The 27503-nt window shown below is 41.4% G+C and overlaps 1 protein-coding gene across 16 annotated transcripts; it reads right to left on the reverse strand.

Annotated features, from left to right (window-relative positions):
* Positions 1–285: 285 nt before the first annotated feature.
* Positions 286–27184, reverse strand: LOC109903875 (sorting nexin-14). Of its 16 annotated transcripts, none has more exons than XM_031788375.1 (30): positions 26884–27171; positions 26565–26687; positions 26219–26339; positions 24589–24662; positions 22595–22673; positions 22458–22501; positions 22265–22352; positions 22093–22177; positions 21839–21995; positions 21541–21616; positions 19247–19372; positions 19044–19158; positions 15153–15308; positions 14747–14871; positions 13097–13155; positions 12501–12527; positions 11771–11929; positions 11050–11182; positions 9021–9207; positions 4510–4593; positions 4166–4266; positions 3569–3680; positions 3364–3404; positions 2968–3087; positions 2434–2557; positions 1992–2156; positions 1732–1827; positions 1446–1537; positions 891–947; positions 286–600 (listed from the first exon to the last, which is right to left on the reverse strand). In XM_031788375.1, the coding sequence occupies exons 2-30, from the start codon at positions 26669–26671 to the stop codon at positions 556–558; spliced, it is 2955 nt and encodes a 984-aa protein (XP_031644235.1). In that variant the 5' UTR covers positions 26672–26687; positions 26884–27171; the 3' UTR covers positions 286–555. The 16 variants fall into 16 exon arrangements, with proteins under 16 accessions (XP_031644235.1, XP_031644233.1, XP_031644234.1 ...); XM_031788373.1 differs by having other exon boundaries at positions 24589–24659; positions 26565–26793; XM_031788374.1 differs by having other exon boundaries at positions 286–597; positions 26565–26793.
* Positions 27185–27503: the final 319 nt, after the last annotated feature.

The raw sequence follows: 27503 nt of genomic DNA on the forward strand, positions 1-27503 counted from the left end.
ACCTCAAGTGTTGACAGACCGATGGAGGAATCTAAAGAATCCTGTTCCACATCCCTTTCTGAAATACCCATGTTATTAAAGCGTCCCTATTTCGAAGGCTTGCCGAGAAGGGAAGACTGCATGTTGCTAATGACTACCGCAGAGTGCAGACTCAAATGAGTCATGGATCTGAACACGTATTGATATAGGCCAGACAGGAAACCAGAAACCACGTGGGGAAGTTGACAAAAATCAGTGACCAAGTTTGGACAAGCGTAGTCGGATTAATGTTATGAGTCTTGACAGTCAGGAACATCAGGAGTTTTTTTTATTTTATCAATAAATATTTTATTAGCATAATCATGCTTATCTTCAAAACACATTTTTCCAGTGTTATACTTTTACGAATCTGTATCTTAGGAAATTGTCAATGGTAAAAAAATGACAGGCTAAGCACAGCTTACAGTAAAAATGATCACAAGTGCAGCGGTATCAATGGTTTAAGTGCTGTATGTACACCGTCTATTGCACATGCAACAGATAAAGCAAAGGCTAAAGCGAGTCCCCATCCTCTTGCTACATCCATGGAGCCATGTTAGGAGTCTCCTTCTGTCCCGGCTGCTGGTGGAAAAAAAATCAATCAAATCCATGAATTAAAAATATGTATACAATGTATAACACAATGATTACTGCTGGAATGATAATAGGATGACGGTTCAGGCTTTTTACACAATGCACTTAGACTTGTCGGTCGGTAGACCAAAATGTTGGCCTTTCAATTAAGTGAATTAAACATTTCAAGTAAGTAGTGTACAGAAACGTCTTGTAAATCGAATTTCATGTTCCAGCACACCTCTTACCAGATATGCGGGCGTCTCCCTTTTGAAGTTAAATTGAAATAATCCATTTACCTTGTTCAGTTCAGGAAACAGCTCTAGAAGAGCAAGGTCCAGTAAGACATAGGTCAACTGAGGAAAAATGATGCAGAAGGATCATTAGAATGACTCCAAAATTCCTAAATTGGATTTTTCATCACTCATCTAAAATGTGTTTACTGCTGTCTAAATCATACAGTACTGTACTAAACACACTGTTCTCATTATGTTTTAGGTTAGCTGCCCATGAGTTACATACGTAGCTCATTTGGAGCAACCTTATACTGATGTTACACATGGTCTGTCTGAAATAATAATAATAATAATAATAATAATAATAATAATAATAATAATAATAAGCTGCCTTTCTGGTGTTTACATGTAGGATAAAAATTCACTGACTAACTGGCCTTCACTAGCCTCCAACTACTACAATGCCTGAGGACGCTAATGAGCTTTCACACTTTCAACCAAGTCAGTTTTCGTGCATTTGAAACAATGATATATGATAGTATTCTTTTCAACCCTGCATTCTCCTGTACTTTGTGTGATGCTAGTTGTAACTTTAGATGCCTCGCTGCATTGTCGTACCTGTTTGTTAAGAACAGGCTGTTGTAGTCCATCGAAGAGCAGGCGGACCCCCTCGTACCTGGCCTCTTCTCCAATACACTTGCCCAGGAATTCTGAAGGGAAAACACTCATCATCTTAGAGGGTCAAATCAATTGACTTCTAATAATACATTTTTTCTTGACTTTATAGCAAAAATTAAAAACACTTTTTCAACTACATAAGAGCTAATAGTCCTCGCCAAGTTTCCCACTTTAACTTGAGATGTACTTCATGAAAACATCTGAACCTAAGAGATCTACTAAGGACCTGGAATGTATTTCGTCATTTCCTCAAAGGTCTTCTTGGCCCTTTTCTGCTTATTTGCCAAGGAGCGTGGCTCACTGTTTTCACAGAACACAGCATCTAGTACACAAGGACAAACATCAAAATAAGAGTCATATCACTCATTGCTTTAGTATATATATTTTTTTTACAAAACAGAAGGATAATGATAGAAAATAATAGAAATAAAATGTAGAAAAAGTAGAAATTGGAAGAAGAAAACAGGTCGGGGGTAAGCTAGCGACCTCTGAGCAGGGTGATGAGAGAAATGAGGCGGTGCTCCTGGAACACCTTGTCCAGTTTATGCTGCAGGTAGTGGTCTGTGTACGCCTCCAGGGTGTTCTTTAACAGGATCCTCCCGCCCATCAGCAGGTGGTGCAGCCAATCAGGGATGCGAAAGACCACTCGACCTGCCAATGACAGTCAAGCAGTGGGAGAGTGATGAGATGCTAGGTTACTTCCAATCAATTATTGATTTTCTAAATAGGTATAGGATTTACGTAAGGTGACAATAACACTGATTTACCCTCTGATTGGCTAGATAGAATTTCCACCATATTGTTTACACCTACTTAATTCTCTCATATCTCCACTAGTGCCTAGTAGAGACCAATTTAGTATTGAGCGTTACATTCCTGCACTACTTTGTCGCTGGATAGACAAATGCTATGGGTGGGGCCGACTTACCCACAAACATCAAGTAGTCATACACTCCTTCCACAGTGATCATCTCCATGAAGTAGTTCTGGTTATGTTTCTTCTCCGTGCTCTCTGATCGGTTGGCGTTGTTCTTGAATAGTTCATTGAAGAGCTAGGGAGTTCAAGCAAATGTCAACAACACTTTAAAATGGATGGGAATAACAAAATAACAACATGTGAAAACACACCCAGCAGTTATATTTAAAGGATCTGTTCCAATTTGGCTGAGCATTTAAGTGGCTCTCCTAACTAGAAACACAAAACACTTGTCAACTAAGGTAAGCGTGTGTGAGTATGGGAGTCTAAGCATGCCAGACACAGATCGAAAAAATATTTGCATCTCTTCCAAATATTTCATGTGCATTTGAATTAGCTTCCCCAGTCTAATAGAACCAATGGACTAGTGCAAAGTCGAACCTTCCCCCACCCCAACTCAGCAGGCTAGGTAAGCCAAATCAAGCGCACCTAAAATATTTGAAAGAAATGAAATACCCTTTAGACCCAGGTGTAGTGTAAGCCCACCTTCTTATCATTCTCTGACGTGGGACTGAGGATGGTCAGCTCTGGCCGGCTGGGTTTGGGCTTGGGCGATTCACAGGAGTTAAAGAAGGAATTGAGAAATGGCTCCAAATGCTGCCCTTTCTGAAATGGAAAAAAACACAGGGGAGATTCCTTATAGGTTACTGTGAAAGCACTCGTAAACAGTTAAATGTGTTATTTGACATTTGAGTCACTGGATCCCTGCTGTTCATTCATTTATTTCAACTGGCATACTCTAATAACATAGCTGACATTACTTATACGTGGATTCCACAGCCATGTGTGGCTTACACTCCTAAATGACTATCCCAGGAATTCTTTTACAAGGATGCCGCCACAACGTTCTTTCCCAACCCATGTCGAAAATGGATGACTTACTTCTTTTATCAGTTTGCTGGGCACTGATTTGATGATCTTCCCTGTCGGAAAATAAACAATGTTAAACTCAAATGAGTTCAACAGGAGAGCAGGTTGTGAGAGATGTTACTAACATAGAACTCTTGGCCACGTTACAATGACCATAGGAGTCAGCAAGATGGCACAAACGTATCTGAGACGAGGCTACTTAGCCAGTGTTGCATACCTAGATTGACATCAGGGAGCATCTTGTCCACAAACTGAGAGTCCATACTGTGAGGGGAGAGGAAGTCTGCAAGCAGCTGACTGTTGCTCAGCTCAGGGTGTTGGAGCAGTTTCTGGAAAATAAACAGAAGGATTCAACAATCTTCACTTTGTTGACATATTCAGTGAGGGCTGGCATAGAATAGCACTTTGTTATTCATTTGTAACAATGGAAACGTGTCCTAGGCAGCACACATACTTGAGAAGCTGGAACCAGTTCAGGGTCAACCACAGTAACCCTATATTTGGGGTTTGGTGGTAGATTCTGAACCCAGCAGGCCTGGGATTTGAACCATAAACCCTCTGGTTGCTAATACCTCTCTAGCCTCTACATCGGCTACATGAGCTGACATAGATCCATTGGGAGAGACCAGCTATTTCCTAAAGCATGGCCTCCCTGTTGTAAGGTGAAGTTTCCCCTGGACGCTGATCTTGAGTCAATTTTGTATTGTCCTTACTAATGTTTAAGGTTAGGATTCGGGGAGGGGAAGCTGATCCTACATCTGTACCTATGGGAAACGTCACCCCGGCGCTTATTTAGTCCATAATGACTACCTACCTGGAGGTACTCCTGGAACTCCTCCCGCTTGGAGGTCAAGAACTCATAGTTCTTGGGGCCGATGATTCTTTTGGAAGGCAGCTGGGCGTCTGGGAATGAGCCTGTTGTGACAGAGGAGCACAAAATAAAAACTAATCCTGGATGAGAAGGCTTGAAGACAATCAAAACAATGTGAAAATACTGTTATAACTATTCTTAGAAATGGGTGGAATTATTCAGTGGGAGAAGAAACATATGGCCAATGTTCGAGATTCATGTCTTCTGGCTGTCGATTTACAATGGACGATGCGATGAGTGGTTACAGGGACTGAAACCTGAAGAAATCATCTAAAACATGTACTTACCATGGAACTCAGTGAGTTTTGATTCAAGGACATAAAATTCCAGATATCTTCTGTACACAGACCAGTGCTCGGTCTCATGACCCACTGTGAAAAACAAAGGGGAACAATACATCAATATTAAAGAGTGGACATACGGTCTTCAGAAAGTACCCCTTGACTTTCTCCATATTTTGTTGTGTTACAAAGTAAGATTAAGATGGATTTAATTGTCTTCTTTTGTGAACGATCTACACAAAATACTCTAATGTCAAAGTGGAAGAAAAAGTCTAACAAAATGACAAATAAAACACTAATATACTATCTTGATTAGATAAGTACAGTTGAAGTCGGAAGTTTACATAAACAAGTTAATGACTGCAACCTGAGTGTTTCAACCACTCCACACATTTCTTGTTAACAAACTATAGTTTTAGCAAATCGGTTAGGACTTGTTAAGTGGTGATCCTAACTGACCTAAGACAGAGAATTTTTTACTAGTATTAAATGTCAGGAATTGTGAAAAACTGAGTTGAAAAGTATTTGGCTAAGGTGTATGTAAACCTCCGACTTCAACCCCCAACATGTTAGAGTCACCTTTGGCAGTGACTATGGCTGTGAATTTTCCTGGGTAAGTCTGTAAGAGCTTTGGATACCTGGATTGCACAATATTTGCACATTCTTTTTAAAATTCTTCAAGCTCTGTTAAGTTGGTTGCAGATCATTGTTAGACAGTCATTTTCAAGTCTTGCCATACATTTTCAAGCCGATTTATGTCAAATCTGTAACTAGGCCACTCAGGAACATTCAATGTCATCTTGTAAATAACCAGTGTATAGTGCCTTCATAAGGTATTCAGACCCCTTGCCTTATTCCACTTCGTTACTTTAGACTTATTCTAAAATGGATCAAATCAAATACTCAGTAATCTGCACACAATATCCCATAATGACAAAGCAAAAACAGATATTTTTGAATTTTTTGCTAATTTATTCAAAATAAAAAACAGAAATACCTTATTTACTTAAGTATTCTGGCCCTTTGATATGAGAATTGAAATTGAGCTCTAGGTGAATCCTGTTTCCATTGATCATCCTTGATGTTTCTACTACTTGGTTGGAGTCCATCTGTGGTAAATTTAATTGTTTAGATATGTGCTTTTCCAAATCATGTCTGTCTATATTAAAAGGTCCCACAGTTGACAGTGCAGGTCAGAGCAAAAACCAAGCCTTGAGGTCGAAGGAATTGTCGGTAGAGCTCCGAGGCAGGATTGTGTAGAGGCACAAATAAGGGCAAGTATCAAAAAATGTCTGCAGCATTCAAGGTCACCAAGAACACATTCTTAAATGGAAGAAGTTTGGAAACACCAAGACTCTTCCTAGAGCTGGCTGCCCAGCCAAACTGAGCAATCAGGGAAGAAGGGCCTTGGTCAGGGAGGTGACCAAAAACCCGATGGTCACGCTGACAGAGCTCCAGAGTTCCTCTGTGGAGATGGGAGAACCTTCTAGAGCGACAACCATCTCTGTTACGGAGTCTAGTTGATAGGTAATCGACTAGCCGGACTGTTCCCCGGACTCCAGTTGTAGGGATTTGTACAATGCACAAACAAGGCTATTGAACCTGACATTGGGGTCTGTCTTTATTCCTTTATCTAACATATCATACTGAAACAATCTCTGCAGCACTCCACCAAATCAGGCCAGTATGGTAGAGTGGCCAGACGGAAGCCACTCCTCAGTAAAAAGGCACATGACTGCCCGCTTGGAGTTTGCCAAAAGGCACCTAAAGACTCTCAGACCATGAGACACAAGATTCTCTGGTCTGATGAAACCAAGATTGTACTCTTTGGCCTAAATGCCAAGTGTCACGTCTGGAGGAAACCTGGCAACATCCCTACGGTGAAGCATGGCGGTGGCAGTATCATGCTGTGTTTTTTTTTTTTCAGTGGCAGGGACTGGGAGACTAGTTTGTCTCGATCCTAAGGGTGATCAAAGCAGTCATCAAGGCAAAGCTTGGCTATGTTGAAGAATCTCAAATATATTTAGATTTAAAACACTTTTTTGGTTACTACATGATTCCATGTGTGTTAATTCATAGTTTTGATGTCTTCACTACTATTCTACAATTAGAAAATAGTAAAACTAATGAAAAACCATGGAATGAGTAGGTGTGTCCAAACTTTTGAATGGTACTGTATGCAAATGTGATATTTATATATTTTTTAAATATAAATTAGTAAAAATGTATTTAAAAAAAATGTTTTTGCTTTGTCATTATGGGGTATTTGTGTGTAGATTGATGAGGGGAAAAAAACAATTGAATCAATTTTAGAATAAGGCTGTACCCTATCAAAATGTGGAAAAAATCAAAGGGTCTGAATACTATCCGAAGGCACTGTATATTTGGGCATGGTGTTTTATGCTTTGTGTATGGTCCTGCTGAAAGGTGAATTTGTCTCCCAGTGTCTATTGGAAAGCCGACAACCAGGTTCTTCTCTAAAATGTTGCCTGTATTTGCTCTATTCAGCTCATTTTTTTATCTTAAAAAACTGCCTAGACCTTGCAGATGACAAGCATACCCATAACATGATGCAGCCACCACCATGCTTGAAAATATGAAGAGTGGTACTCAGTGATTGGAATTGACCAAAACATAAAGCTTTGTATTCAGGACATAAAGTTAATTTCTTTGAAACCTTTTTTTAGCAATTTTACTTTAGTGCCTTGTTGGAAAAATTATGCATGTTTTGAAATAGTTTTATTCTGTACAGGCTTGCTTCTTTTCACTCTGTCAATTAAGTTAGTATTGTGACCATTAAACGGTTGTAAAGCGACCACTGGCCTCGTGGTGAAATCCCTGAGCGATTTCCTTCTTCTCCGGCAACTAAGTTAGGAAGGACACTGGTATCTTTGTAGTGACTGGGTGTATTGATACACTGTCAAAGTGTAATGAATAACTTTACCATGCTCAAAGGATGTGTGTGCTTTTTTACCCATCTACCAATAGGCGAAATTCTTTGCGAGGCATTGGAAAACCTCCCTGGTCTTTGTGGTTGAATCGGTGTTTGAAATTCACTGCTCGACTGAGGGACCTTACAGATAATGTTATGTGTGGGTTACAGAAATTAGGTAGTCAATCAAAAATCATGTTAAACACTATTATTGCAAACAGAGTTCATGCAACTTATTAAGCACATTTTGACTCACGACATTTCAGCTTTTAAAAAAAAAAGAAAAAGAAAAGAAAAACATAATTCCACCTTGAAATTATGGGGTATTGTGTGTAGGCCAGTGACAAAACAAATCTCCATTTAATCCATTTTAAATTCAGGCTGAAACAACAAAATGTGAAAAAAGTCAAGGGATGTGAATACAGTAGGCCTACATACTCTAAATATCTCGGCAAAATCATCCCTTGTGTATCTGTTTTGTTATAAATGGGAAGCTTATAAGTTATTTGAAATATTTGATGGAAAGAAAAAGTTGATGACTGACAGAACACAGAGGAAGTTATGTAATAGAGTTAGAGTTGTCATCGAATGACTTGCATTATGTCAGCAACAGGCAGCATGATGATAGATAATGAAGCCGAATTTCATCCAGTGCTAATGGAGTATAGAACAGCCTTGTTTAGCCATTGTAGATTTAAACCTATTCAAAAAAGCCCTTTTAGACCCATATACAGTTGTCGGAAGTTCACATACACCTTAGCAAAATACATAATTTTTTCACAATTCCTGACATTTAATCATAGTAAAAATGTGTCTGGATTTTGCACTCGCGCATTGTGCCTTTGGAATATTGACCTAAACGCGCAAACAAAACTGAGGTATTTGGGCATAAATATGGACGTAATCGAACAAAACAAACATTTCTTGTGGAAGTGGGAGTCCTGGGAGTGCATTCCGACGAAGATCAGCAAAGGTAAGTGAAGATTTATAATGCTATTTATGACTTTTGTTGACTCCACAACAATGTTACACATATATTGTGTAACATTGAGTCCTGGGAGTGTCATCTGATGATTCATTTTATCTATATTTCTGCTTTTTGTGACATCTCTCTTTGGTTGGAAAATGGCTGAATGCTTTCTGTAACTAGTTGCTGACCTAACATAATGATATGTTCTGCTTTCGCAGAAAAGCCTTTTTGAAATCGGATACTGTGGTTGGATTAACGAGAAGTGTATCTTTAAAATAGTGTCAAATACTTTTTGGTTGAGGACTTATAATTATGAGATTTGTGTTGTTTGAATTTGGCGCCCTGCAATTTTACTGGCTGTTGGCGAGGTGGGACGCTAGCATCCCGAACGATCCCAGAGGTTAACAAGAAATTTGTGGAGTGGTTGAAAAACGAGTTTTAATGACTCCAACCTAAGTGTATGTAAACTTCCGACTTCAACTGTACAGTATCAGCAGTATTGGTTTCACCTGTACACCACACTGATCCCAGACCAGCCTGTAGGTAATACTTAAGCCCCTGGGCCTAGTTTCACATGTGAGCCACACAGATCCCAGAGCATCCTGTGAATCTCACCTGCCTTCCTGTCGTTGCGCTCTACGTCGATACAGAACACTGGGATCCTCTCCCTCTTGATGTCATCATCAAAGAAGTCTATGTAGGGGATGGTGATGGTCCAGGCTGAGAGATTGCGAGGGGTGCTGGGGGTACTGACGGCCTCCATGGGGGAGTCATCCTCCAGAACCATCATGGCCTCTTCCACCTGACAGAGCCCAGCCACAGACAGAGGGCGGTCAGAGATAAGAGGGTGAAGGTCAAAACAATGAATGACAGTCAAAGTCTGGTATGGAATCTGGGCCTCTATTCACAAAAAGGTTCTCAGAGTAGGCTATTGCAACACTCCTATCAGCTAAAAACAAGAAACAGCTTCAGTGGGCACGCGACACTGGACAATTGAGGAGTGGAAAAACATTGCCTGGTCCAACAAATCCCAATTCTGTTGCGTCATGCTGATGGCAGAGTCAGGATTTGGCGTAAGCAATATGAGTCCATGGATCCATCCTGCCTGGTGGCAGTGGTGTAGAGGTGTGGGGAATGTTTTCCTGGCACACATTACGTGCCTTGATACCAATTGAACACCACAGTGTATCTGAACATTGCTGCTGCCCAAACCCAATAGAGCATCTTCAGGATGAGATGGAATGGGCTGTTCGCAGGATGAATGTACCACCATACAATCTGCAGCAACTGCGTGATGCCATCTCATCAGCATGGACAAACAACCCTGTGGAACGTTTCCGAAACCTTGTAGAATCCATGTCCAAAATAATTGGTCCTCTAACTCAGTTGGTAGAGCATGGCTTTGGCTCGTGCAATGCCAGGAATGTGGGTTCAATTCCCAGGACCACCCATATGTAAAATGTATGCACGCATGTCTGTAAACCGCGTCTACTAAATAGCATGTATTATATATAAGAATTCTGGCTGATCTGGACGCAAAGGGGGGTCCGAACCGGTACTAGACAGGTGTACCTAATAAACTGTCTGGTGCATGTATATCAGCACTCCTACTCCAAGACTCTTTGTGAATACGTGCCTGGTCTGTGGTCCCATACATGGTAAAGCTTGTGTGAAGCCGCACAGAACCACAAGGTAAAAAGGGAGACACACTGCAAAGGTCCACTGATATTGAGTGACATATACAAGACATACTAGAATAAACAACAAAGTACAGGATGTAAAATGGGAGATGTATTCAGTGACAGCAGCTCTAATGGGGGTAAAATATAGCTAGAATGTGAACTATCTAGTGGGTCAGCTACGGAAGGCTCTGGGAGAAGAAGAAGAGAAACATACTGAGGTCGGCTGTGCAATGGTGTGGGAATGATGATGATACCTAGTCAGAGGGGGCAGGGCAGTGGTCTCTGTCAGTGAATCAAACATGATCATAAACCATTTTTAGTTGAGTTCAACATTATATATTTTCTGAGCAGAAATGTTAAATATTTCCCCTTTGGTGAATTTGTTGCAGGGTGTTCACCATTAACATCAAGTAGAAATTATATACCAACAAAAAGTTCAACCTAATTGTTGTCTGTTTAGTACAAAGAAAGAAACACATCATGGTATTGAAAAAGCAAACATACAGGCCAGTACAACACCGTACGATGTATATGGGCACTGGGCCAGAGGACAAGGAACAAAAAGAGTACCTCTGATGCTGAAATTGGGTCAACAGGCCCCCCATTCCAGTTTATTTATCTACCTGACCGTGCAATTGTAATCTATTAACCAGATTTCCAATTAAAAGGTTAGTGAAAACTCACAACCTTAAAAAATGATTCCTCTTGGCAATCAGTATTGCTTCATAAAGTCTCTGGCGAATTCATTTCAAAATTCAAAAAAGTAGAGTCCCAAGCCCATCTTTCATATTCAAGGTACACTCTGCGGGATGACATCATCATATACCATATTGATTCAACAGAAACCATATCTACCAAGACTTCCATAGTTTCACCTCTACCATGAATCCTTCATTTCCTGAGTGTGCGATCCTTACTAATCCTGGCTCCACACTGCAGCCCAGTGGCCACACACTACTCACCATGTCATCCTCTCCCTCCACCAGTCCGTAAGAGGGCAGCATGGCTCCCTCCATGGTGGTGCTCTTGAACACCCCCTTGATCTTGCTGCCGATGCGGCCGATCCCAAACGACTCGCCCCGCTTCGAGGTGTTCCTGCAGGCCAAAGAAGAGAGATTGTTTAATTTTGTGACAATGCAGGAGTTGTGCATGGCTTCAGCACATCACATGCAGTGTGGGTGCAGGACTGGAAGACAGAAGGGATACTGTATATGGTTTGGGGTTGAGGTGGGGGAGGTAGAAGCCAGGGTAGCCACACCAGACCACAGATAACAGTGAACACTTCTATAAAATAGAAGTGGATGAAAAATCATTGATGAGATTATAGGATGAGAGTGGCTTGGGGTATACACTCAAACCACACTCATTGGAAAACAAACTAATGTTCCTTTAGCCAAGTAAAAAAGTACAATTACAACAGACACTTTGTGAATGACTGATGAAACCACACACTGTGTAGTCACCCTAAACAAAAAATTAACACTGAAAGGCAACACAAAATTGACATATTCAAATCAAGACCCAGAACGGTCACAAACAAGGATGCCATGCTGGTAGGGGAACAAATCAAGAAACATTAGCACCACAAGACAAGTACCCATGCGTAGGAGATGGGAGGCGAGGGGCGATTTATAGAGGGGGAATGTAGGATACACACAGGCCTCGCAATGGACCCCGACTTACTTCAGCGAGCCAGGGCGTGAGGTTAGACAGCCATAAGAGCCGGATGGGAGGGCTACAATGGACTGGACATGAAGGTGGTGGTTAGCAGATGCAGGTGAGGAGGAACCAGGGGTGCTGGACGGGGACTCAGGGCTCTGGGCATAGTCCCACTCCCAGGAGCTTTAGAGCCATCAGTGTGTAAGGCATGGAACATCCAGAGGGATGGATGGATAAAAAAAAAAAAACAAGCACTGTCCAAGATGGTGGATATAGGCGAGCAGTTGGTGAGAGAGAGACAGACAGACAAGGGGAGGGGGTTAGCGACAGGGCCAGTGTTCACGCATGGGGTGCCGAAGCAGAAAGTGCCATTCTCTACTTTAAAAATTCTCCTCGTTCACCTCCTCCTTTCTGACAACCTCACAGTCCATGCTGCCTTGACCACTGCCTTTATAACAAAGACTGTTCCTACGAGAGAACAAGAACTATTCCCCACCCTACCTTCCTTTTTGCTGCAAGGGAGCACAGATCTGTGCAAAATGTGATCTTTAACAATGTGCGTTATAAAAAGGAGGGGATTGTTTATACATAGCGCAGTTGACTAAACTCCACCAGGGTTTGTTGAGTTTGTTACAAAGGCAGTATTCTTTTCCTCAGACTGCATTCAGGCAAGTATAGTTACATATCTTGCGTGCAGTGTTAACTAAGCAATGGACAGCCATTGCTGAGCACCATACTGAGGGGGCATACTCACCGGATGTCATCCAAACTCAGGCTATTTCTGAAATAATAGCAGGCACAAGGAGTTAAAGATGACAGGCCACTCAAACACACTACCAGACGACAGACACTGACTGAACTTAGCCACTGTGAGACAGGTGTGTACAGATAAAAGTTCATCTTTATTTAGCTTGAGTAGTATAAGTCCAATTTTAAGTCTGTACACACCTGGACGGCTCATAATAATGGCTGGAACGGAGCGAATGGATTGGCATCAATGCGTTTTGATGTATTTCATGCCATTCAACCTTCGCACTCCAGTCATTACCACGAGGCCATCCTCCCCAATTGAGGTGCCAGCAACCTCCTGTGATAGAAACCCTGGTGAATGTAATATGGCACAGAAGAGCTTCAGATTTCCCTTTTGGTCCAAAACCAAATTCTGATGGGAGAATTTACGTACTTGTGAGCACAAAAAGGATCCGAAAAGATCAACTGTGCCTTAGAGATTAACTAGTCTACCGACACCACGGGTGCACAGTAAAGACAAGCCTACATTAAGAAAAGACAGAACATAGACACAATATAGAGACAAACATCGTTCTATGGCCATGGAAAAACAGCACCCACCTGCTCAGTTTAGAGTTCCTGGCGGGGGATTCGGCCCCCCTCAACAGTTGCCTGAAATACTGGGAAAAGGGGCAGGGAGGAAACCAGTCACACATATTAGGACCTCCTCCCCTCCCTGACTATCTATTTAACACTGAACAAAGTACCGTGGGCGGGTCCCGGCGTTTTTCCTGATCATTTGACATGAACAGGAAAAACACCAGGCCATAACCATGAGATCTAAAGACTCTTACGAATAACTACTTTCCAGATACTCTATGTATTCAGGGATCGGTAGAAGCCGACACTATTTCACCTCATGTTTCAGTATGATAATAAAATGAGAAAATCTGTATAGTGTAATGCATGATGACTTGCTGCACGAGCTCATTGGTCAGTCGTGTGTCCAGTATTGATGACATGATCTCACGTGTGTTTGTGTGTGAGAGACCAGGGTTGCAAAGCTACCTGTAATTTACCAACTGCAACCAGTTTGACGCCAAAACATTGACAACAAATACATCGTTTTTTTTTTTTGTTTGTTTTTTTAATCCCCAGGTGTGTAAAACAAATATAAAAGTATATTTTATGGTGAGACCCTCATATTAAAACACCAATGGTATTCAATAATTTATTTATATATATATATTTTTTTTTTATATTTCCTTATATGTAAATGTTATACTAAACAAAAATATAAAACGCAACAATTTCAAAGATTTTACTGAGTTACAGTTCATATAAGTAAATCAGTCAATTGAAATAAATAAATTGGGCCTAATCTATCGATTACACATGACTGGGAATATAGATACGCATCTGTTGGTCACAGACACCTTAAACAAAAAAGGGTTGTGGATCAGAAAAGCAGTCAGTATGTAGTGCCTAATTTGCTTCATGCAGTGTAACAGTATCTCTGTGCATTCAAATTGCAATCAATAAATTGCAATTGTGTTCGTTGTCTGTAGCTTATGTCTGCCCATACCGCCCCCATGGGGCACTCTTTTCACAACGTTGACATAAGCAAACCACTCGCCCACATGAAGCCATACATGTGGTCTGCGGTTGTGAGGCAGGTTGGATGTAATACAGAATGATCTAAAACGGCGTTGGAGGTGACTTATGGTAGGTGAAATGAACATTAAATTCTCTGGCAACAGGTCTGATGGACATTCCTGCAGTCAGCATGCCAATTGCACGCTCCCATTGTGTTGTGTGACAAAACGGCATATTTTAGAGTGGCCTTTTATTTTCCCCAGCACAAGGTGCACCTGTGTAATAATCATGCTGTTTAATCAGCTTCTTGATATGAAACACCTGTCAGGTGGATGGATTATCGTCACAAAGGAGAGCTGCTCACGAACAGGGTTGCAGACAAATTTGTGCACTAAATTTGAGAGAAATAAGCTTTGTGTATATTTCTGGGATCTTTTACTTCAACTCATGAAACCAACACTTTACATGTTGCGTTTATATTTTTGTTCAGAGTACATGTGATAAGGCCACACAAGAGGGCCAGAGACATGATAGACACCTGTGGTAATCTGAAGTACCCAAAAGGGCCACTAGATGTCTTGTGATAGATTACATAAAATCCTTGAAAGACACAAATTCTGGTAGACTTTGAAAGTTTCCAGTAATATACCCTCCCTTTGCAACCCGAGTCCTGACCTCGTCGCTGTGGCAGAACATGGGGGTGAAGACGTTCTCCAGCAGGGACAGGACATGCTCGTATGCCTCGAACAGGCAGCGCATGGTCTGCAGCTTCACCACCCCAGCATAAGGGCCCTCAGCAACTGGGGAGGGAAACCTACCACATGAGCATAACCTAACCAAGCTGCCATTTGTAATAATGAACATTCTGTTAATAAAACTGTTAATATGGCTATTTATAAACATTCTGTTGATAAGGCTGAAGATACAATATTAAAATCCATATCTGAAGGAGAGGATACAGTATTATAAGTTCTCAAAGAGAAAATAACAAAAAGCTATGACTGAGCAATGACAAAAGCCATGACGAATACAATGATCGTGCCTTAAAACGGGAAATGTCAAACAAGTCCCTATGACTCACTATTTTTGATCTCCTCGACAATGAAGGGGTCAAAGCGGATCTTGTCGATGCTCTCATCTAGGCAGTAGGTCTCGTAGATCTTTTTCACCTCCTCGTGGAGCATCAGCGTCTCAGAGTCCGACAGCTCCGGACATAGGATCTTGTCGTTGAATTCCTCTGGTGGGGATAAAGGGAAAGGTCCAGCTAGAGTTAACCCAGGGTTGATTAGGCAACAAATCGGAAGCAAACTAATAGTACACGCACAACCTACCAAAGCAACAAAAAAATAAATACATATCCACACGGATTCCATCGGGCCCAGGTTATTTTATTTAAAAAAAAAATCTCTGTAGAAAGCTATAACTCAGATTTAAGAAGTTGATCAAAGTAAATCAGACAATATGTAGTTAATTGTGAATGTAAACAGTAACAATGTCTCCTTGAGAATTAATTGACGAGAGGGCAGCCGTTCATTAGAAACAGAGTTTAATGGTTAGAAGATGTGATAGATGGCTATCATTACTTTAATGGTTTTGCAATGACCTCTGGATAAAAATTTAAAAAATGACTTGATGCCTGAGTAAGGAATTCCGCTTGCTTCTTAAAGACGGAGCTGAAGAGCCTTTGAATTACAAAAGGAAGATTGCTGGGTTAAATCCAGAGATTAATATTTATTTTCTAAACCAGATATTCTCGTCGTTCTAGATTTATTCAGAAGGGGTGCAAAACCATGTTGTATTGTCCTTTACAAATAATTTAAAATAGCCTCCCAGACAATCAACTACTGAATTAATATGAAAAGAAATGAACTCTGGAGTAAAGATATGTTCAATTTCCAACAAGGTGCTCAGGTTTTGGGAGTTGAAATCTAAAATACAATAGTTTTCATGGTGATCTGATAAAGTAGAATGGAGGATCTAAGTGCTCTGTAATAATGGACATAGTGACAGAGGACAAAATGTAATCAATCCTTGAGTAATACTGATGTCTCTGATAAAAGAAAGTAAACTCTTTAGAAGATGGATTTTCCGGTCTTTCGGTTGGACCTATCTAAACATGGGTTAATAACTGCAGGCATGTGTGCTTCTTTGACCAAATTTTAAAATAAATAAATAATAATATATATAATAAAAGGACAATTGAATCCATATATTAGATAGTGAAATTAAGGTTTTATCAAATATGGCTGGAGCATACAGAGAGATAAAGGATCCTGCCTTCACTGTCATTCCAGGAGTCTATAATGCTGATATCGAGAGTTCTACAAACTACCACACACACACCTCTTGCCCTACTAAGGGCAGAAGAAGCTACTACATTGAAAAGGGTACTGCTACATTTATGAACATCCTCTTTCAACAGATGTGATTATTGTATTAAAGTAATATCAATATTTTTCCTCTGAATAAAATCAAGACATAGTGCTTGCTTAGTTCCAGTTTTTGATTTCTTGGAATCCCAAAGGGGCAAAAAAAAAAAAGATATGTGTGCCATTCAGAGGGTGAATGGGCAACACAAAATATTTAAGTGCCTTTGAACGGGGTATGGTAGTAGGTGCCAGGTGCACCGGTTTGTGTCATGAACTGCAAAGCTGCTGGGTTTTTCACACTCAACAGTTTCCCGTGTATATCAACAATGATCCACCACCCAAAGGACATCCAGCCAACTTGACATAACTGTGGGAAGCATTGAAGGCAACATGGGCAAGAATCCCTGTGGAATGCTTGACACCTTGAAGAGTCCATGCCCCGATGAATGGGGTTGTTCTGACGGCAAAACTCAATATTAGGTGTTTTTTACCCCCTTTTTTCTCCCCAATTTCGTGGTATCCAATTGGTAGTTACAGTCTTGTCTCCTCGCTGCAACTCCCGTACGGACTCGGGAGAGGCGAAGGTCGAGAGCCAAGCATCCTCCGAAACACAACCCAACCGCACTGCTTCTTGACACAATGCACCGTACACCTGGTGACCTGGTCAGTGTGCACTGCACGCCGGCCCACCACAGGAATTGCGAGTGCGCGATGAGACAAGGGTCCCTGATCCCAATCCCTGCCAGCCTAACCCTTCCTAACCCGGACAACTGTGCGTCGCCCCATCGGCCTCCTGGTCGCGGCCGGCTGCGACAGAGCCTGGGCTCGAACCCAGAATCTCTGGTGGCACAGCTAGCACTGCGATGCAGTGCCTTAGACCACTGCACCACCCGGGAGGCCTTAGGAAGGTGTTCTTAATGTTTTGTACACTCAGTGTAGGTCACACAACAATCCATTAATGCTGCCTGCTCTTTCCCTTTCCCCATGCATTGGTGATATGCAGATGCCGAGTCACACCCCCATGGGCACCAGATACCCCCATATGATGACAATATGGGAACACCATGCAAACCATAAACAACAAAAAAGGTATAATGTTCTCTATATTAGATATAAACAAAATCCACTGCAGAGTGAAACCGCTACACTCGTAATATAAACCAGCCTCAAGACTCCAAGGAAAAGATGCCGTGAAGCAGCAAAAACGGAAGTTCACATAAAGGCATGCAATTTTATTATAATAAATAGAAGACTTTAGAATACTCGATGATACTTATCTCTCATGCTCAGACCTCAAAATGAAAGACTATGAGCAAAAGAAAATGACCCATACAGATGAAATGGTATGTTTTAGGGAAAATAGTATTACCACAATGCAGTATAGGTCTAGTGTAGATGCGGTGTTTGCATTCCATCTCAATCACCCCGCGGGATAATAGGCTGAAGAGCACAACAGGTAGCGGCTTCTGCAGGAATGATATAGCGTCGCTACCCTCCTGGGTCTCAGAAAGCGAGACCAGGCGTAGGGATGAGCGGCATGAATAATCCTCCATCTCGGCTAAAAAAATCCGTCATGCCCTGGATGTTCTCCGCATCGATATTGATATCATGGTGTTCACGCTGTTCCGCTTGTATTGTGTCTGTGCGGGCTGATTGTGTTGTGCCAGACTGGTTTACCTTCGCAATTTCAATCTCACATTGAGTGAATTTCATCTTGAATGATTCAATGTCTGTGAAGATGGCGATCACTGTGACTTTAGTCGTTTTTACATCAGTGCACATTTCGGATAGACTCTTTTAGCTCAGCAAGCCTTCCCGACATCAGGAGCAAGTGAGATAGAACCAACTCCTCTTTGACGGGGAGCTGCGTCCCTGTAGACCCATGTACAGAGGGATGCTAACAGCTTCTATTTCGTATCTTCTTGATTTGTAGACGGAGACGGAGTAGCCGGCTCCAACATATTGATATTTCTCTTGGCAGGCATTTCAGCGCTCATTCTTGTACGTGATTAGTTCAAACGGTCAAAAGAACACTAGAATTACCATTTAAAAACTTTGCAGAAGAGTGAGCAAAACTCCTATGCCACCATCTTGCTCGTAAATAACACGTCGCTTTCATAGCGTATTACTTTTAATTATTAGGGTGTACTAATGGTCAAGTCTCAAATCGATATCCATCTTACCTCTATATTGTTTTATGTCCTGCGGATTTGAGAAGAACGATCAACAGGAAAGTGAGCCTGTCAGATAGCCAGTAATGTAATTTTCCAGATTTTTGACAAACATGTTTTACCTCTGGCCTCCATTGATTTATTAACCCTAATTCTGGTCATCCTACACGGGTAAAAACTCCAATAACTTTGAACGAATCATGATACAGACATGAGTTTTGGACCATTTGTTTTCTTAGAAAAGTATCTACACAATTAACATATTTTAACCATTGGTCAAAAGATGCTTTTTTGATTGGACACCCTACACTTATCCATTTTCCTTCAGACTGTCCAAACACTGGGAAGGGGGGAGTTTCTGGGCCAGGACATAGTTGTCAGTCTGTATTCATCTATATCTGGGATAATGGCAAATGGCCAAAGCCTGCTTACCCACAGTGAGGCAGAACTGGAGAACATGCACGGCCCCCTCCTGCTTGAGGAAGTTCATGAAGCGGAAGAGCAGGTCCTGCTGCTCCCTGATCTCCTTCAGCTCCAGCTTCAGCACCTGAGAAAGAGGGGAGAAGATGAGTGGTTTGGAAGGGCAGTATATGGGGAGAAGAGGGTGGGAAAGGATGGGATACATGGCTACTTACAGAGGGCTTCTTGTTGCGAACGTCAGAGTACTTGTGCAGGAAGGGAACCAAGGTTGAGCTGGGCTCCATGGCGGCCTCGGGAGGAGAGTTGTTGATGAATATGAGAAGCAAATGGTTCACGGTGTCCTAAAATAGGAATGAGTATTGATTTACAACAGAAAATCTATGCCCATTCTGGCTTGTTTATGTCCTGGGAAAGACTTGCAAATCACATCAAGCCTGAAAACAACAATCCTATACGAATCAGCTATGGATCAGCTATCAGCTATACGACCACTCCTCATCATAGTCAAACGCTCCCTAAAACAATTCTGCGAGCAGGCCTTTCTAATCGACCTGGCCCAGGTATCCTGGAAGGATATTGACCTCATCCCGTCAGTCAAGGATGCCTGGTCGTTCTTTAAAAGTAATTTCCTCACCATCTTAAATAAGCATGCCCCTCTTAAAAAATGTAGAACTAAGAACAGATATAGCCCTTGGTTCACTCCAGACCTGACTGCCCTTGACCAGCACAAAAACATCCTGTGGCGGACTGCAATAGCATCGAATAGTCCCTGCGGTATGCAACTGTTCAGGGAAGTCAGGAACCAATACACACAGTCAGTAAGGAAAGCAAAGGCTAGCTTTCAAACAGAAATTTGCATCCTGTAGATCTAACTCCAAAACGTTTTGGGACAATGTAAAGTCCATGGAGAACAAGAGTACCTCCTCCCAGCTGCCCACTGCACTGAGGCTAGGTGACACAGTCACCACCGAAAATGTCAATAAACATTTCTCTACGGCTGGCCATGCTTTCCTCCTGGCTACCCCAACCCCGGCCAATAGCTCCGCACCCGTCGCAGCTACTTGCCCGAGCCTCCCCAGCTTCTCCTTCACCCAAATCCAGATCGGAGATGTTCTTCAAGAGCTGCAAAACCTGGACCCGTACAAATCAGCTGGGCTAGACAATCTGGACCCTCTCTTTCTAAAATGATCCGCCGCCATTGTTGCAACCCCTATTACCAGTCTGTTCAACCTCTCTTTCGTTATGTCTGAGATCCCTAAAGATTGGAAAGCTGCCGCGGTCATCCCCCTCTTCAAAGGGGATGACACTCTAGACCCAAACTGTTACAGACCTATATGCATAGGTCTAAAGTCTTTGAAAGCCAAGTTAATAAACAGATCACTGACCATTTCGAATCCCACCGTACCTTCTCCGCTACGCAATCCGGTTTCCGAGCTGGTCACGGGTGCACCTCAGCAACGCTCAAGGTACTAATCAATATCATAACCGCCATCGATAAAAGACAGTACTGTGCAGCCGTCTTCATCGACCTGGCTAAGGCTTTCGACTCTGTCAATCACCGTATTCTTATCGGCAGACTCAATAGCCTTGGTTTCTCAAATGACAGCCTCGCCTGGTTCACCAACTACTTCTCAGATAGAGTTCAGTGTGTAACATCGGAGGGCCTGTTGTCCGGACCTCTGGCATTCTATGGGGGTACCACAGGGTTCAATTATCGGGCCGACTCTTTTCTCTGTATACATCAACGATGTCACTCTTGCTGCGGGTGATTCCCTGATCCACCTCTACGCAGACGACACCATTCTGTATACATCTGGCCCTTCTTTGGACACTGTGTTAACTAACCTTCAAATGAGCTTCAATGCCATACAACACTCCTTCTGTGGCCTCCAGTTGCTCTTAAATGCTAGCAAACCCAAATGCATGCTTTTCAACCGTTCGCTGCCAGCACCAGCCCACCATCACTACTCTGGACGGTTCTGACCTAGAATACGTGGACAACTACAAATACCTAGGTGTCTGGCTAGACTGTAAACTCTTCTTCCAGACTCATATCAAACATAGCTGTACATAGTCCATCTGTAAATAGCCCACCCAATCTACCTACCTCATCCCCATATTGTTTTTATTTACTTTGCTGCTCTTTTGCACACCAGTATCACTACTTACACACCATAATCTGCTCATCATCATCTGCTCATCTATCACTCCAGTGTTAATCTGCTAAATTGTAATTACTTTGCTACTATGGCCTCACGCGATTTGCACACACTGTATATAGACTTTTGTTTTTTTCTATTGTGTTATTGACTGTACGCTTGTTTATTCCATGTGTAACTCTGTTGTTGTTTCTGTTGCGCTGCTTTGCTTCATCTTGGCCAGGTCGCAGTTGTAAATGAGAACTTGTTCTCAACTAGCTTACCTGGTTAAATAAAGGTGAAATCTTTTTTTTGGTTTTTTTACATATGTTTTCTAAATTAAACATGTTTCATGACTACAAATCACTTACAGGATCAGCCAGATAGTCCAAGGCGGGGAGGAAAACAGAGCCAGCCAACACCTCTCTTATCAGAAGAGTAAGCGATCTGAGGATAGTGGAGAGACGGGTATGAAAGAGAGAAATGGGAAAACAGAGACCGGGTTCATATACAGTTAGCATGAAACAGAAACTCCCCGAAACAAGAAGGCACTATCTGAACAACTAATAAGAAATGCTACATTTTGTTTTCTGTCATAAGTGTGCCCTAATGAACTCAACCCAGGAGACAATGACCTATATTGCCTCAAGAAATATGGTGCCATGTTACCTGCAGTCAGAGGCTTTGGGGGGCAAAATATAGGGGAAGAGCATCTCAGTCAACTTCCTGAGGTAGAGGAGCTCGTCTCTGCGACTGCGTAGTGCCACGTGCAGGTCAGGGCCGTACTCCTCCAGTGCTGCTTGCTGTAGATACTCAGCGTTCTTCACTAGGGGGTAGAAACAAGTCAAGGGTCCGCTGGTCAAAGTTCCACTCTTTGGAAAGAACTCTGGCAGTAAAAGATATTTAAAAATTAAGATGATTACCTTTTTGCCTTGCTTTGGTTATTATTTCAATGTGCTTCATGGAAACTTTAAGCAGTTTGGCCGTGATAAGACCTGGGATATCAACCTGAGAAAGAACATAGGACATAAATATTATAAAAATATATATATTTCAAAAAATCTGATATCTAGAATAGTCTAAATCCCGTTTCACCTTTTGAGTTCGACGTACGAGCACAGCGGCAAAGAAACGCAGAGTCACTCTCAGCTCATCCACAAACGCCTCATCATCTGTGATATCCCTTCACAGGAGAAAAAAAAAAAATGGTCATATGTCTGCATATACCATGCCAGAGGATGTATTTAGTGCAACATGGAGCACTTGTGAGTAATATACAGTAACAAACCTATACCAGGGATACACAAAGTTTTCAAGAACCAGTTCCAGAACCTTGAAACAGAGCAAAAACATATCACATCTTAGATTGACAGGAGCACTTTCCAGAAGGCACAAAATAAAATGATTTTTTTCAGTGTCCCATACCTCTGATAGAGAGGCATCCACTTTGGAGGGGACTTTCAAGTCCAGCCATGGTTGATAGTTCTCCAATAATAATGTTGGTCTGTCAATAGAACATTATTTACATAGAGCACCAGTCAAAAGTTGACACACCTACTCATTCAAGGGTTTCTCTTTATTTATTTTTTTACTATTTTCTACATTGTAAAATAATGGTGAAGAAATCAAAACTATGAAATAACACATGGAATCATGTAGTAACCAAAAAAGAAAAAAGTTATGAAAATAGATTCTTCAAAGTAGCCACCCTTGCCTTGATGGCAGCTTTGAACACTCTTGGCATTCTCTCAACCAACTTCATGAGGAATGCTTTTCCAACAGTCTTGAAGGAGTTCCACCATATGTTGAGCACTTGCTGGCTGCACTGTAAAACATTTACTGTAGCATTTCCGTCACTCTGCGGTCTGACTCATCCCAAACCATCTCAATTGGGTGAAAGTCAGGTGATTGTTGAGGCCAGGTCATCTGATGCAGCACTCCAACACTCCCCTTCTTGGTCAAATAGCCCTTACACAGACTGGAGGTCATTGTCCTGTTGAAAAACAAATGATAGTCCCACTAAGCCCAAACCAGATGGGATGGAGTATCGCTGCAGAATGCTGTGGTAGCCATGCTGGATAAGTGTGCCTTGAATTCTAAATAAATCACAGACAGTGTCAACAGCAAAGCACCCCCACACCATCATACCTCCTCCATGGTTTACGGTGGGAAACACACATGCGGAGATCATCCGTTCACCTACTCTGCGTCTCACAAAGACACGGCGGTTGGAATCAAAAATCACAAATTTGGACTCAGACCAAAGAACAGATTTCCACCGGTCTAATGTCCATTGCTCGTGTTTCTTGGCCCAAGCAAGTATCTTCTTCTTATTATTGGTGTCTTTTAGTAGTGGTTTATTTGCAGAAATTCAACCATGAAGGTCTGACTCACGCGGTCTCCTCTGAACAGTTGATGTTGATGTGTCTGTTATTTGAACTCTGTGAACCATTTATTTGGGCTGCAATCTGAGGTGCAGTTAACTATAATGAATGTGTACTCTGCAGCTGAGGTAACGCTGGGTCTTCCTTTCCTGTGGCAGTCCTCATGGACTGTCATTTCTGTTTGATTATTTGAGCTGTTCTTGCAATAATATGGACTTGGTCTTTTACCAAATAGGGATATATTCTATATACCACCCCTAACTTGTCACAACACAATTTATTGACTCAAGTGCATTAAGAAGGAAAGAAATGTCACAAATTAATTTAACAAGGCACACCCGTTAATTGAAATGCATTCCAGGTGACTACATCATGAAGCTGTTTGAAAGAATGCCAAGAGTGTGCAAAGCTGTCATCAAAGCAAATAGGGCTCCTTCAAAGAATCTCAAATATAGAATATATTTTGATTTGTTTAACACTTTTTGGTTTCTACATAATTCCATGTGTGTTATTTCATAATGTTGATGACTTCACTATTATTCTAGAATGTAGAAATAGTAAAAATAAAGAAAACCCCTGGAATGAGTAGGTGTGTCCAAACTTTTGACTGGTACTGTACATAATGGCAATTAACTCCACTTTTTGTTTTCAATTAGTCTGAAATATTGATAAAACCATGAGTTCATTCTGTTGTCTCATCTAGCCAAATTACTAAAACTACCAATGTGGGACACTTTCAATTCCATTATGTGCTCCAGTATACCATTTTGCCACTGGGGGTGCAGTAAAACGCACTGGTGATAGACAAAATCAACAACTCCAGTCAATGAATGTGAACATCAAAATAGTAAGCTGTATGGAATTCCTGCGCTATTTTGTCAAATTAATAGAGAGAGATGAACAGTAAACTCACAGAGACCCAACAGTAGGAACATCAAGCAGTATTATTCACTCTCAATCCCACATAAATACAATAAGGCCAACATCCTAATCAACATTCATTCACATGCAGTATTTTTGGAGCAGTGATCTCACCTGTGCCTTTTACACTTTATTTTCCCGCAGACTGCACAGCTGTGACCCAAGGGAAACAACTCTTGTTGGTCCTGCTAACAGATACAATACCACCCTCTATCAACCTGGACTATAAGTAAATATATAGTAGAGGTCGACCGATTAATTTGATGTCGGACCTAATTTTCATAACAATCGGTAATCTACCTTTTTGGACACCGATTATGGCCGATTACATTGCAATCCACGAGGAGACTGGGTGGCAGGCTGACCACCTGTTACGCGAGTGCAGCATCAAAAGGACCTTGTGGCTGCGAGGAGCCAAGGTAAGTTGCTAGCTAGGATTAAACTTATCTGATTAAAAAAAACAATCAATCTACACATGGTTGATGATATTACTAGGTTAACTAGCTTGTCCTGCGTTGCATATAATCAAATGCGGTGCCTGTTAATTTATCATCGAATGAGCCTATTTCAATTTCGTCAAACGGGTGATGATTTAACAAAATTGCACTCGCGAAAAAAAGCACAATCCTGGCACAAATGTACCTAACCATAAACATCAATGCCTTTCTTAAAATCAATACACAGAAGTATATATTTTTTTAAACCTGCATATTTAGTTCAAAGAAATTCATGTTAGCAGGCAATAGTCACTAGGAAAATTGTGTCACTTCTCTTGCGTTCAGTGCAAGCAGTGTCAGGGTATATGCAACAGTTTGGGCCGCCTGCTCGTTTGTTTCTTCTTAGTGTTTCAGTGTACAGTGTTTCTTCTTAACAAAGACCATCATTAATTTGCCAGAATATTTATTTAATTATGACATAACATTGAAGGTTGTGCAATGTAACAGCAATATTTAGACTTAGGGTTGCCAACTGTTCAACAAAATACATAATGGTTCTGTATTTCACTGAACGACTATACCGGATTTGACCATATCAAAGGACCAAAGGCTTGTATTTCTGTGTGTTTATTATAATTAAGTCTATGATTTGATAGAGCAGTCTGACCGAGCGGTGGTAGGCAGCAGCAGGCTCGTAAGCATTAATTCAAACAGCACTTTACTGCGTTTGCGAGCAGCTCTTAGTAATGCTTGAGGCACAGCGCTGTTTATGACTTCAAGCCTATCAAGTCCCGAGATTAGGCTGGCAATATTAAAGTGCCTATAAGAACATCCAATAGTCAAAGGTATATGAAATAGAAATGCTATAGAGAGAAAGGCGACACGTCACAATTCCTATAATAACTACAACCTAAAACTTCTTAACTGCGAATATTGAACCACCAGCTTTCATATGTTCTCATGTTCTGAGCAAGAAACTTAAACATTAGTTTTTTTTTTTACATGGCACATATTGCACTTCTACTTTCTTCTCCAACACTGTGTTTTTGCATTATTTAAACCAAATTGAACATGTTTCATTATTTATTTGAGATAATAAATAGATTTGATGTATTATATTAAAGTTAAAAGTGTTCATTGAGTATTGTTTTACATATACAAAAATATATATAAAAAGATGACATTGTCAGATGAATCGCTATCGGCTTTTTCTGGTCCTCCAATAATCGGTATGGGCGTTGAAAAATCATAAAATCGGTCGACCTCTAGTTACAGGTGTATATTTTCTGTACATAAGGTAAACCTACCTTGGTCTTTGGCTTTATAGACAGTAAGAAGTTAGGCAACAGAGTGTCTGGGCCAAGAGAGCAGTAGAATGTGACAACTCCAGCCAGGAACGACCAGAAAACCATAATAATGTGCAGATATCTGTGAATTCAATAACATTTTACACATATGCTTACATTGGGAATGTATTGTGACTCATTAGTCTACCTCAGTCATTGCTAAATCGATATGCTAACTCAAACTGATGCAAATACTGCCTATTCGTGATTCTGAGCATCATGCAATAGTCTGTTTTATTGTAGACAGGCCTACAATCTGTAAACGTGTGAAACATTGTAAGCATACAGTAGGCCTATTTGTACCTACCTGTTCAACAAAACAGTGGATAAGAGCAAGACAAGTAGAAGGAAGCAGAATACTGGATACTGGCGGCCCAGTTCTCTCAATAGGTCCAGCTTCATCCTGTGCCTCATCTTCTGCAGGTAGACTCTGATGCATCCCATTGTCAGGATGGACAACGTACACAAGTAATTATAATCACGTAATTATGTTGCACTTTCACTGGAGAGCAATGGAGGACCTTCCATGATAAACACTGCGACAAATAAGTGCGATGTTAGAAACGTCATATACCTAGGCTATGCAGAATAACGGTGCAATTTGATCATTTGTCGTCTATACTCACCACAATCCAATATGCAGGATTAGTCAAGCTAGATAGTTGATGTATGAAACGCTATCATCATGCTAGCCAAACGTCAACATCCTCTCTCTATACTGCACGCAGCGCGCTCATAGACATGCGCACGGTCTTTGACGTGTGCAGGGCACGCGCCAGTCTGCCGTAAATCTGTGTAACCAGTCGAGTCAGTAAAGGCTTCTCATGCGTTCACACTATATACTTCTGAATATCATTATTATCAATGTCCACCCAACCTCACCATGTGTACGTATTTTCGTCGTTAAAATAACTGGAGTCAGTCGTCGTCGGGCTGATGTCACATCCGGTTCATTATGGGATAGTGCAACATTCTTGCCCGTTATTTTTTATAGCCCATTTCACCTGCCAACAAAACGGTGAATATACAGTATTCCAAAATGTAATCACATCGCTATAGTACTGATTTCGTGTTGTGGCAGTCTAGAAGCAAACGACTAACATGCGTGGCAGCAGTACTCACTGTCAGCGAAGTGCTTATAATAACTGAATGTAATTATTCAATTGAAATCACAGGATAGTGACGTTACACATGCGCCTCTGGTTGAAGCCTCCCTGGGAACGAGAAAGTGATTGTGTGATGCGCA

Source organism: Oncorhynchus kisutch, linkage group LG14 (genome assembly GCF_002021735.2).
Source record: "Oncorhynchus kisutch isolate 150728-3 linkage group LG14, Okis_V2, whole genome shotgun sequence".
Taxonomy (NCBI): Eukaryota; Metazoa; Chordata; class Actinopteri; order Salmoniformes; family Salmonidae; genus Oncorhynchus; species Oncorhynchus kisutch.